General features: G+C 42.2%; 1 protein-coding gene across 5 annotated transcripts in view; it reads left to right on the top strand.

Annotated features, from left to right (window-relative positions):
* Nucleotides 1-12,690, top strand: part of PHF20 (PHD finger protein 20) — a 72,560-nt gene that overhangs the window by 42,771 nt on the left and 17,099 nt on the right. For 4 of the 5 annotated variants that reach the window (XM_075438935.1, XM_075438934.1, XM_075438933.1 and 1 more), the window contains 3 exons: nucleotides 5,416-5,595; nucleotides 8,845-8,943; nucleotides 10,876-11,037. In XM_075438935.1, coding sequence (XP_075295050.1) covers nucleotides 5,416-5,595; nucleotides 8,845-8,943; nucleotides 10,876-11,037 — 441 coding nt within the window. The remainder of the gene's footprint in view (nucleotides 1-5,415; nucleotides 5,596-8,844; nucleotides 8,944-10,875; nucleotides 11,038-12,690) is intronic. The other variant, XM_075438937.1, reaches the window with a different exon arrangement.

The raw sequence follows: 12,690 nt of genomic DNA on the forward strand, positions 1-12,690 counted from the left end.
TATGCTGTAGTACCTGTTAAAATTTTTGGCAGCTAGTTACTTGTTGATTGCTGTAACAGAAATAAGAGTAGCACCACATTTCATGTTCATATGCATTAACCTTCAGATAGGCTTTTTTCATTGCGGTCCCTTCTCTGGCTCTGCACAATCGCTTAGGTTACTGTTGAAGTGTGTCACCCCGTACTGTGGCTTGTGCCCTACAAACACTTACTGTAAACAACTTCATCTGAAGGTGCCAGTTTTCTTTCGGATACGTTTGTCTGTCCATGTTATTTTATGTGAAGTGCCTGCACAAGGTTATTTTTAATAAAGTTTGTTTCTTGACCTAGACCACTCCAAGGGCATGAACAGCTTCATTTCATTCTTTGTACCTGCAACTCATAATTTGAATGTCTGAAGTGTGTCTCTTTCTTGAGTCTTACTGAATTGGTGGCTTTTGTTTTTTAGTAAAATCTTTTCATTTGGAAGTTCAACAAAATTTAGTTCATGCCCTTATGTTGAACAATTTTTCTGACAGCTGAAAGTCAACTTGTGCCAGACTTCAGTGCTTGCACAGCTTGTGTACCTCGCCTCAGACCTTGGAGAGGCTCAGACTTGATAGGTGCTGAAGATTTGTCAGGAAGTTTTCACCTCATTAGACGTGAACAAGTACCCATGTATCAGCTCCACTACAAGGAAACGCCATCAAAACCTTTGCTGAGGTGGCTGGTGTACTCTTAGTCGTGCTGACGGACTCAGTGCTGCCCACAGCACAGCTGCTGCACTGGCAGGGACTTCATCAGCTGACACGCTAGAGCTCCCAGGACGTAGTTCAGCTCCTCTGAGGAGTCTTGCTCTAATGGAAGTTAGACCTGGTTTTGAGATTTGAAAAATACCACGCAATGTTAGACCACGGTTTTGGTATGTGGGTGTGTAGTGGTGGCATGAGTCTGGTGAGTTGCTGCCAGTCTTGGCTCTGCTGTTCCCCTTGCCATGAGGAAGAAAAGAAAGCAACGGACCTGTGATTTGTAGTTCAGAGACTGTAGAAAATCTGTGCCTAGTGTGGAGTTCATAAAAGGTACTTCCAAGAAAAGCGCGCATTTTATCAGTAGGTTTAAATTTTTGTACTTGACCTCATTGTTACAAAATTCTGCCTACTCAGTTAGTTACAGTATGTCATGTCAATGCACAGTTGTCTTAATGCCAGGAGTGCATGTAAAGGAAAAGGGGTCTCATCTTTGCTTGTGTTACTGATGAGATCTGACCGTGCATGCATAGAGAACAGGTTGGCAAACTTGCTTTGACAGCTTAAACATAGAAGGCATCTGGTTGTTGACTGATAGCTGTTAACATGTGAACCTCTGGCCTGTGGCTTAGGGGTTCTCAGGGTGATCCTTTGCGGGCTTTCCCGTTTCCTCTGAATATTGGCTGCTAGGCAGTAGAATGTGCATGGTTGACCGACAAACACAGGGTTTCTTGTTGGAGTAGGTGAAGATCTGCATTAACTCTCTCTGTGCTCCGCAGATTTGCTGATCAGCTTTTGAGATACCACATTTAGTTTGTGGAGGAAGATGGTGTGAAACACTTCAGCTGTAAGCCAAGGTGATACATGGTCTTTCAGTTCTTGAAAATATAAGTGGATATTCTCAGCAAATGACCTCACAACTGTGGATGGTGAATATCATCTAATTCATAAAACTTGGGAATTGAGTCTCTTTGCTTCCTGTGAAGGCTGCATTATCTTCTCAACTGAGGTCTGACATCTTTTGTCTTCCATCAGACAGAAAGCTGTTGCCTTGTCTGTCACTGAGTCTTGACATGCTTACATAGAAGTTCTCTTAGGGCTCTGTCCTTGTGGTTCCTGCATGGTTGAGGTGGTTTCATATCTTGGGTCGGTATTTGTTCCTTTCTAAGGTCCTTCACTGCCTCTGGATCAGCTCCTCACATGGAAGAGGGTACTTCTCCTAGGCTTAGAGAAGGGAGGCCTGAAAGCACTTTATGGGAAGAAGGCTGTGGGCCTTGAGTTAATCGGCAAGCCTCTTCATCTCCAAGTTTTTATGAACATATCTCTTGTTCCTGTTAGTGGTATTTAGTGTCATATGAACTAGAAATTTATCTGCTGGTGGTTAATTCCAACATCACTGTTCAAGAACAGTGAAACTGTTCGCTGCCCTGGATGTCAGGAGGGCTTTTGTGGTCAGCTTGTAGAGAATTGTATCATTCTAGTGATGATTAACAATATTCTGGACCATGGAGGTATTAAACAAAAATCAAGATAGATATTAGTACCCTTTGAGTTGGGCATCATCAGGAATGTGTGGAAGTTGTAGTGTTGCACCTGTGTCACACCTCAGGATCAAGACAAGTGCAGGTGTCTTCATGGGACCTGCATAGACAGATTTGGGAAATGCGTAGCAGTGTCTGAGCATAGTCCTGCTGTTCGCTGCAGTCTTGCAGGACAGTCATCCCTGTAGCCCTCTACTGAGACTGTCAGCACCGACTGACTTGCAAGACAAGTTACAGCACGAAGAAAAGGTGAAGGTGTTGTCCATGTGAATAAGGTGTGTTGTGCACTCTGTGTTGGCCTTTCCTGAAGCTGCAAGTCAGGGGTTCCTGTGATTGGGAGGAGGCAGAGGGGTAGAAAGCCTTCTGGAGACTGAAGGTTGGCTCAAGGAGCCGGGAGGATGAAAGCACATGGCACATGCTCTGCAGGTGGTGCGAATGCAGAAAGTCAGAGCGTGAAGAATGTGCAAGTTTTCAAGGCATATACCTAAATACAAGTTCTTGGTTGTGGTGGTTATGGTAAGCAGTTGTTCTGTGTTCTTTTGGGGATAATCTTATAAATTGACCTGTCTGAATTATTCTTGAAAATGCTGTGTTGAGAGGAAACGGGACACTAAACGTGGAAGGCTTAGAAGTTTGGGTCTTCATGGCTCAAGTTCTAACATTTACTTTCCCAGAAACTTAGGGTAACTTTCCAGTTTTTTAATCTCATCTTCCCAAATTTAGTCTTGACTCCTAAAATACATTTGAGTGCTCAAAGATCTCATAGACTCTAAACTTCTCTATCAATGGAACAAAAGGTCTTTCAAAACTTAACATACGTGTTGATAATTTTTTTGTCAGTTATTGAAGAAAAATACATCTAATGTATGATAGAGTCCCCTTGAACTCCCCCAGGACAGTGTTACTGGTGGCTGAAAGATCTTACAGAAATGCATTGACGTTTCTGTGTCATCGAAGATACATATTCTTGGCAAAAATCTCCTTAAACTTCAGTTTTGCAAAGCTAAAATACCTAATGGCTACGAATATTGTTTTGTTCCACCAAGAGTGTGTGTGCACGGATCTCAGCCCACGGGAAGCCCAGATGCCTTGTGCTCGTTGAAATCTTTGGAAGACTGGCGGGGTCAAGGTGACCATGGAGTTCTTCAAATATTAGTTCATGGAATTGAGTCGAGCTGTTGTTTGAGGGGAGGGCTAGAAGGCCTAAATGAAGGTTGTCTGGCTTGTATGGATTTCTGTATTGTATTTTTGGTGTTCTGTGAATGTTTTGGCAACTTAATACAGAATGGTACACAATCATTCAGGAAAGGGTTGTCAAGAAAGACACAAGTTCAAGAAAGACTTGTTCACATGACTTCTCACCCTGTACTGCTACAAACAGTTTGTATTTCATAAAGTTTGTTAGGACACTGCTGTTCCCAAACAGGTTATGAAGTACCTTGCTCTTAGTTTTTCAGCTACTGTGTACCATGGAGAAAAGTCTTGTCTGTCTGAGCTGATGATGTCTTGCTCAATCCACTAATCACAGAAGTCCTAAGATGAGCAAATTCTGTTAGGAAGAAGTCAACAAATATAGACCTGCATTTAAAACAAAACAAACCCTCCTTATTCTTGCAAGAGAAGTTAGTCCTGTTGAAGATGGAAGGCCATGCACATACTGCAGTATCTTATCAAGGAGTATATTCTGGTTTTGTTAATTCTTTGTGGACAAAACTTGCTACTTTCTACAGCCTTGCAGCTCTTAAGGTAAATAAGCACCCAGGGAAAGGCAACAGTGAGTTGCCTGACCGGACAAAAGGTGCCTTTGTGAGACAGACCAAACCCCAGATTTTCACACCAGACTGATTTCTGTCTTCTGTTGTGGCTGCTCTAAAGCAGGTGAGTAGAAGGTAACCGTTTGGTTACAGAAATATTTACAAATCGCTCCTTTTCTCCCTCCTCCCCCTGAATTCTAATGCAACTTCAGAGTGAGAGAACCAGGGAAAAAGTCATCTGATGGCCTTCAGATTTCTGGATCTTGGAGTTTCTTTTGCCTGAAGAGATCTGTTTGATTGTGAAAGCTCTGTAATGATATGTTTTAATGTGCCTTGTTACAGCTTCAACTTGGAAGTGTTGGTCAGGGCAGAGTGCTTGATCCCATTTCTTCTCTGAAGTATCTTGGGCTCTTAATTCTGTTTTCAGTCATTTTCAGGTGCTGCTCACAATTATTTAGTTAGAGGTGTCCAAATGGAAGTCCAGCTGGCGTGTAAGCCTTCAGACAAGAAGGAAGTTGCCTTTTGTATCCACTGAACTTTTCAGATGCTTGTGATGATAGAATTGGACATTCTTGATGGAATTCAGCAAGCTGTCACCTTGGCTACTGGGGCTTGTTGACCAAGACGCTTGATGTCGTACTCCAAAATGGCAGTGTATTTGTCTTGTATAGTCTGGCTGGCCTATGTGCCACGCAGCCTTAGCTTTTATCACCTTTGCTTGCCTTTTTCTATGTCCAGGAGTCTTTCAGTGGGAGTTGCTAGCTGTAGTTAGGAAGATGAGAACTATTTGACTTAATCTCAGATGAAGCCGTGTCTGTATCATAATTTTTGTGAATTTAGGTAGTGATCCTGAATTCTTGCATTTGACACTCACTGTAAACACTGTTTCAGTGGTATGTATTTAAAAACTGATTTCTTAAATGTGCAGAGCTTCTCTATGTCACTTCTAGATGCCTCATTAAGAAGCACACTTTTGAGGACAGGCTGTGGTTGTAGAGCAACGAAACAAACAGGGCCCCTTTTCTCGTAAAGAAACTAAGAATAAAAATTACCTGACCCACAACATCTCTGCCAAACTGAACTGTTTCTCTTTCTGTCTTTCTTCAAAGCTGCAGTATTTCTGGAAGAAAAACGCTTTGGGGAACGCATTTGCATCCACTGTTTCTTTTTAGGGGGGAAAAAAAACCCAATCCAAACTACTAAAGCATTACAGTCTCTAGCCTTTAAGTCAGCTTCTGTTCAAAAGCTGTTCCGCAGTCGGGTTGCTGGGACTGTGAGTTGAGCAGTGTGTCTGATCAGGAGTGCTGCACATGGACTACCAGAGCTGCTGTTGGGAAAGTAGACTGACGTGTTGAAAGTATTTAAAGCTTGGACTTCGTATTTATTCTCTTTGTAGATGCTCCTCTACACATAGCCCTAAGGAGTACCCCATATAGAGATGAAAAAATAGAAAAGAGAAGAACTTCAACTCCTGTAAGTGCATTAAATAGTCACCGACATTCTGTTAGAGAACAAACCAAGAGCCACGTAGCGAGATCGCTGCGGAAGCCTCAAGAAAAACAAAGAGTTGAAAATGGTACGCCTTCTTAGTTTAGCATGAAAAAGTTAAACTTGGAGAAGTCTTGGGAAAGTTTTAAGCATTGTAAGGAACTGATAATTTTGACAACGTATTCTGTATACCTTCTTTTTAGAGAGTTTCCTTTTTTATGAATATACAGTATAAAGTGTGGTGTGTTTTTCACTGTTTCTTTGCAGTAGTTTCAAATGAAGAATCAATATAGGGAATTTTATACGTTTCCTTGTTATACACATTGGGGTGTAATCTTCCCAGTCAATGTGTAATATTTTTAAGATGTGAAAAGTACTAAAGTATTTAAAGGCATGAAAAGATTCTTGCTTGCTTTTTGCTTGTTTGATACATGTGTCTTGATTCAGTTGAACTTTTGGTTGTCCAAAGCATTAAATATTTTATGAACTTGTTGAGATACGTAAACTTAATACAGGAAAAAAAAAGGGGGGCGGGCGGGTGGGTAGCAGAACAACCTAGTTTGTTCTTTTGTCATTTTTTTCAATAGCATGTGACTACTTCTGGTAGTCAACATCCCTTGCTACTAAACGTCTCTGAACAACTTCACGACTTCGACTGTTCAGTGGTATAGTGTAAACTGTTTGTACTGGAATCTGCTATGATATAGGTGGGTAACAGCCATACAGGGAACGGGGTTTGTGTGTACTCAGACACACACATAAAAATAGCATATCTTTAAATATATTTTTATATATACATCAATAATATGTAAATAATTTCCAGCATATTTCCTGGTTTACTACATCACCACTTTCCTTCAGATATGGAGTGAGAATTTGTGGTGAGGAAAATACAAAAAATTCCGTGCTGAGACTGTTCCAGCTGTAACAGGTCATCTTTGTTCTGGGGTGGTCTTGAGAAGGTCGCCTTACTTGTCCGTCACTGGTTTGTTCTATTGGTCATAGCAGTCGGTCAGTACTTACCACCTCTGTTTACTCTTGGGCATCCTTCACTGCCTTCCCTTGCAGGAGGGCCTGGATGGATCCACTGGTGTCTCTTCATGGGGCTGGCTGGGTGGGACGCTTCTCATCGGAGAGTGTGGCAGACAGTGGTTAGAATAAACCCTTGGAGTGGTGGTGGGGGATGTGACAGAGTGCTCGTCATGCTCCTTGGGGAAAATGAGAGGGCTTAGGTCTTCTTAAGTTTTTGCCAAAAATCGTTATTAAAAATGTGGTGGTTGTGTGATGAATTTGTCAGATTATAGAAGACAGTTTCCATTTCACTTTGATCACATGAATCTATGAGGATGCTTCAGTGAGAATTCGTTAGACTTCAGAGCGCTTGCAAGAAACAACTTGAGACAAAAAGATTCTTCAGTACAGGGTTTTTGGAAGGTCCCTTTTATAATACTCATTCTTTGCAGGTTTTTATAGGGAAAAAAAATCATTAAGTTGTGCAGCTGAGAAGATAGCTGTACACAGAAATTTGCAAATATTTGGACTTTTTTAGATTTTTTTAAAGACATACTAGCAACTCAAGGGGAAAAAGTGTGGAACAAAGTGACAATTTTTTTGTCATATTTAAAGTAGCATACTCTGAGCTCTTGGATATCTTCAGATCAGACAATCTGACCATGCAAATTTCAATTCCTGAGTGAAAAGATTCAAAATTTTCCTACTTATGTGGACCTTGGTTACTCGCTCTTTGCCCTTATGGAAGAATAAAATGGCAGAACTTACTTGCATCCCTGTGTATGAGCAGGGAGAAGAGAATGGTCCCCAGAGGATCCTGACCACTGGAGGGCTAGGAGATGAGAACAAAGGAAAGCGAAAAGGAAGTTGGAAGCTCTGTGCTGAGACTGAAGTATGAATGTCTTTTTCTGTTGTTCTTTTATCCCTCTCAACAAATGGTGATGGAAGGAGGGTGAAGTTTGTCTTTTGTGCTGCTGGTCATGTTCCCTGTGAAGGACACGTAATTGCTGTGGCAGGCTGCCACCAGTGCCAGCAGCTGATGTGGCTGCTGGCGATGCACGGTTTCAGCAGCCGTCACTAATGACAGGCCAGAAGAGGGACGCAAGTGGCAAAGTAGCACGAGATGCTCAGGGACTAAGAGGTCGGGGAGCTGCGGAGCCGAAGGCTCTCATGAGACGGAGCTAATGAGATGTCTCCTGCGTGCTCCTTACAGCTGGTGAAATGTGGCTGGGATTTCCAGTTTCGCAGAGCGAGCTGTTGGTACCAGAAATGCGTAGCCTTTGGCTGTGAATTGGGGAGTTCACTGTCAGCCTGTAGGGAAGAGGTTAACGTAGTGCACTGGTATTGCCCTCTTGCTTTGCAAGTGGTTACAGGCCAGCTAGGGTTACTAAATGTTTTGTGTAGAAGACTTTGTAGAGTATAGAGCATCTTTAGCTGCTTATTCTGATATCAGTGATCAGAAATTGAAGTAGGTTTCTAAATGGGATGGCGAGTGGCTCAATCAGCTAAGCACTCTGAGAGCCTTTGAGGTGGGAGGCATCCTTCCAAAATAGATTTTTATCGTTTTACCTATAGTCTCAGCTGAGTCAGGATAATTTACTTAAGGAACTGTATAAGTATCTAGGAATTCTGCTGCAGAGACCTAGATCTGAAAGACAAGGAGTTGTAAACAAGTGCTGGGATACGGAAAGCGATGGTTTGTGCACACGACCTTGCAGCAGGGTTAGATTTCACGGCAAGTGCTCTGGAGGCAGCCTTGGAGGATGGAATTGACTGAAAGATATCACCCAATCATTGAAAAATGATGGTGGTTTTTTTGTTCCCATAAAAACAGGATGGCGAACAGATGGTGAGAGAATGGCAGTTAAAGCCACCTGAACCACTTGTTACTCCATTTTCAGTGAAAACAAAATATTTGACCGAGGAGCTGTACTGGAGCTTGGGGTGTTGGGATTTTGTTCTTGTCAGCCTTCAGTCACAGCGCTACTGAAATGTTCAGACATTTAGAAAATTGATAGAGCAAATCACCCAGTGTTTTCTTTTTTAATAATCTCTGAAGCACATAAGTAGTAAATAGGCACCAGTGTACAGTTGACTTCTCCCATGTGGTGTTGTCGTTTTGTTGTGGGACAATCAAACTAGAACTTAAACCAGACCATTCAAATTATGAGAGCTGGGAATTCTTACAAATAAATTTTCTTGTTGTTTTTTGCAGTGAGCTGGCCCTGATTGTCCAAAGAAACTGTGGAGGTCTTTAAGAAAATTAATAAGTAGACTAGGTGTGGGTGTATCTTAAAAATTAAACTGGAATGTTGTCTAATTTCAGCTGCTAAAGAACATGAGAAGAACAAAGAAAGAAAATCCAAAAACTATGGAAGGTCCAAGTCAAAGAAAAAGAAAAAAAAGAAAAAGAGACCTAAGCCGGGTAAAGCTCTATTTTTCTTCTGTAGGGGAAAAACGGCTTCGTTATTTTGTTCTGCCTTTTACCCAGTTCCATGCTCTTTAAGAGTGGGCATTGCAGATCAGACTGCTGTCTTCATTAATCTGTTAGTTCTAATTTTATTAAGTGGTTAATATTAAATTGTGATTGGCAAGATTATGGTTGAGGTGCGTCAGTAATGCTGGATGATGGCTTATAGTAGGGCTTGTAATGGCACAGAATAAATCTAACTCAAAAATGGATTTGTCAGTCTTTAAGTCTGTTTTTCCATGAGCCGGTGTCCTTGTATGCAAGTTTTACACAGTTGAAGAGGGTGCAGATCCCCTTGGTCTGTTACGGAGTACCCCATGTACCAGATGTTCTGAGAGTTAGTTTTGGGGGTCCTGTATGAATGATGGAGTTTGGAAATGTTGATGGGTCCTCTTTTTCTGGCATTAACCGTGTTACTACTTAAGTCTTCGCTTTGTCACAGTCTCTGAAATCCCATGCTGAGCTGTATTAAACCTGTCTCATCCTGATTTTTTTTCCTAAAGAAGGATAAACCTCTCCTCTCCTGGGGAGATGAAGTAAAAGCTTGATTTAAAGTCTGTGCTCATGCAGTGTCTTTCCGTCATGTCTCACAACATGCTGTTCCTCCTGCGTTAACAGGGTTGTAGTAGGAACGTGTTGTCGTTGCTGATTGCCCCTGCAGAGGCTTGGGAATGCTTTCCTCGGGCCACTTGACACTTGGAACTTCATACGTAGGCCAGGTGTTACTGGTGATTGGGTTCTTCACTTCTCAAGATCACAGTTGATTCTGAAAGATTTCTTGAGTGAAATGTTTGTAGATCCGGCATGGGAAGTTTCTCTGCCATTGATGGATGTCTAGGATTATTAATACAGCCCACATCTCAATCTGGTGTGCATAATTTGTTAAACTAGAGCTTCTTGTGGAGGAGTTCCTGATATGGGAAGAAAAATACGGTATCTTTTTGTTTGCTGCCGTGAAGAAGTAGGGCAAGTTGTCATGAGACAGTAGAGGGGAAAAATGAACCACAGGCAGTCTGACTCAGAATTGTACTGAAACAAATTATTTCAGTGAGTCCCTGATTCTGTGGTGCCCTCAAGTATAATGATAATATGCAAAGCGTATTTTGTGAAGTATAATGATAATATGCAAAGCGTATTTTGTGAACTTCTGCAACAGTTGCACAAATAGTACCCGCAAACTGCTTGTCCATCCACCCTTGCGATTTAAAATGCTGCTTACCTTTTTTTGATCTTGCCCTTGCAGTACCTCAGTCCTGGAACTCTGAAGGTTTTTGCCAGGGAACTGACTGGAGGGTACTGGTGGTAGCTGCGGAGCGCCTCGGTTTGTTCACCGTCCAGGGCGGGACGAAGGGCGACTGCACAGAGGAACTGCTCTCGGTGTTTTCTCCAAGTGTTCCTAATCGGGGCTTTTCTTTTGCCCCCAGTGCATCCTATTCCATAAATACGCTTGGAAAACAAGAGAGGAGATGCCTTCTGTCCGCTTTGCTGCATGTGAGATTAGGGAATGTGTGTAGCCCATAACAGTGGGGTGTGAGGGAGAGGTCTCCAGCTAATGAACAGTGCGTGTGTAGAAGTGCCTGCAATACAGCAGCGTTCGTAGACGTACTCACCCCGAAGAATAGTTAGCTTTAATCAGTCTTTTCAGCCTTTCTCATGTCAGCAGTGAAGGATGACGGAGCTGCATAAGATTTTCTGGTTCAGACAATAATTTTCTTGCCTCTAGAAAGCTTGCAGATCAGCAGAGTGGGGTCCTGGAGTCCTAGCATATTGGACACTCTCTCGGTGAATTATACGTGCCTGCCATGGACATACGTGGTGCTGTTTATTCTTCTGTCAACTTCTCTTGACCATCGTTTTCTAATAATAACACTCCTCATAATTTTACAGACTACTCTGGCAGTGAAGAAAACACAGATGTTTCGCAGGAGTTTTCTCCTGAAAAATCAGTTGTCACAAAATGTGTTTCTTCAGATAACTCATCTGCCCAGCCAGGCACACTGCTACACTGCTCTGATTCGGGACAGCACCGAGGAAAATCACAAACAAATGGTAAGATGACTCTCCTGGTTTGCTGGTTCTGCCTTTCGTTACCAGTAACGGTGTGAGCTGCACGAATGTACACAAAGACTGGTGTACTCGTAATGTCCGCCTGGCTGTTCTTACGCGGGGCTGGGTGTTTCCACTCCCAGGAGCTTGGTGTTGCTGCTTTTGCTTTGACTTTACCTTCACAGAAACTTTAAGACTGTTGCCCTCATTTTGCACTTTTTTACAGTACCTTATTAACGCTGTAATCAGACTTCGGTAATTAAATTTTTTCATATTTACTAAGGTTTCCTTGAAGTAATAACTCTTCAGAGTTAAACAGGTGCTGTGCAAGTGTTATACAGTACGTGTGGCGAGTGAGACACACCACTGGATGTAGTTATGTGTAGTTGTATGGATACAGTGTGATAGGTGGTTATAAGGAGTGTCTAAACTTCATAATGATGAGAAACTCTTGAGTAACTGTTTATTAGTGTCTTCATAGTACTTCATAAACAGAGCTCATAAAAACGTGGCTGCTGTGTTCCAGCTTTCATAATTTTTAATATCTTGATCCATCTTGCTATTTACTGTCACAAGCCAGTACAACAAAAAAGGAAGATGTTTTCTTCTTTCTGTTGTTCTTAAAGCTCACAAATTTGAAGGAAATTCCTATATAATTCCATTATATAGGAAAAAGAGGACACTTTAAAAACTCCTGAAGCGCAGATGGTGACGATGTCTAGAAATATGTTCTACAAGTCTGTTCTGTTGCGTTTTTGGAGCGTATCAACTGTAGAATGTCCTCACAGTTTAGTACCTTGGCCATCAGTTGCTCAGGCTTCCTTTGATCAGTTCATAGACATTGAAAGAGGTGAAGAGTATTGGAAATGGTTTTATTTCATCCTTTTCACAAATATTTTGCTGCTTTTTGCATCTGCAGAAGTCATACTAACCATAAAAGCAGTGCTTATATAAATAAGATCTGGTGTAAGCAGTAGTAAAACCTGTGCAGAGTGGAAGTGCAGTGTGCTTAACCTGTTGCTTCCAGAGTACTTCAGGAAAGAGTGTTGTATCTCAGAGGTGGGATAAAACTTTTAAGCATGAAAATAATACATTGGCTTCTTAGCCCCTTAAATTTGAGAACAGATGTTTCTCCAAAAGATCTAGTTTATACCACAGACCAGTTCTTCTGTTTTGACAGTCATCTTATGGGGGCTAAATGATCAAAGTAGTTCTACCCCGTATAGGTGAGAGAGACCACAGTCCAGCTAAGAGTGACTAAAGTTTTTACCTTCCACTCTCCTCCAGCTCATTAGAGTATTTCCCAAATAATTACAATCCTTATCTTCTCCCTCTGACCCTCTCATCCTGTCCCCAAGGAAGGCGTAGACATTGCATTAATATTAGAATGATGGAATCGTTAAGGTTGGAAAAGCCCTCTAAGATCGTCAGGTCCAACCGTCACCCCAACACCCCCACGCCTGCTAAACCACGTCCCCAAGTGCCACATCCCCACGGTGTCTGAACCCTTCCAGGGATGGGGACTCCCCCCCTGCCCTGGGCAGCCTGGGCCAAGGCCTGACCACATTTTCAGTAGCAAATTTTTTCCTAATATCCAATCTGAACCTCCCCTGATGCAGCTTGAGGCCATTGGTGAGGTGAGGTGAGCATCTCAGT

Source organism: Opisthocomus hoazin, chromosome 18, assembly GCF_030867145.1.
Source record: "Opisthocomus hoazin isolate bOpiHoa1 chromosome 18, bOpiHoa1.hap1, whole genome shotgun sequence".
Lineage (NCBI taxonomy): Eukaryota > Metazoa > Chordata > Aves > Opisthocomiformes > Opisthocomidae > Opisthocomus > Opisthocomus hoazin.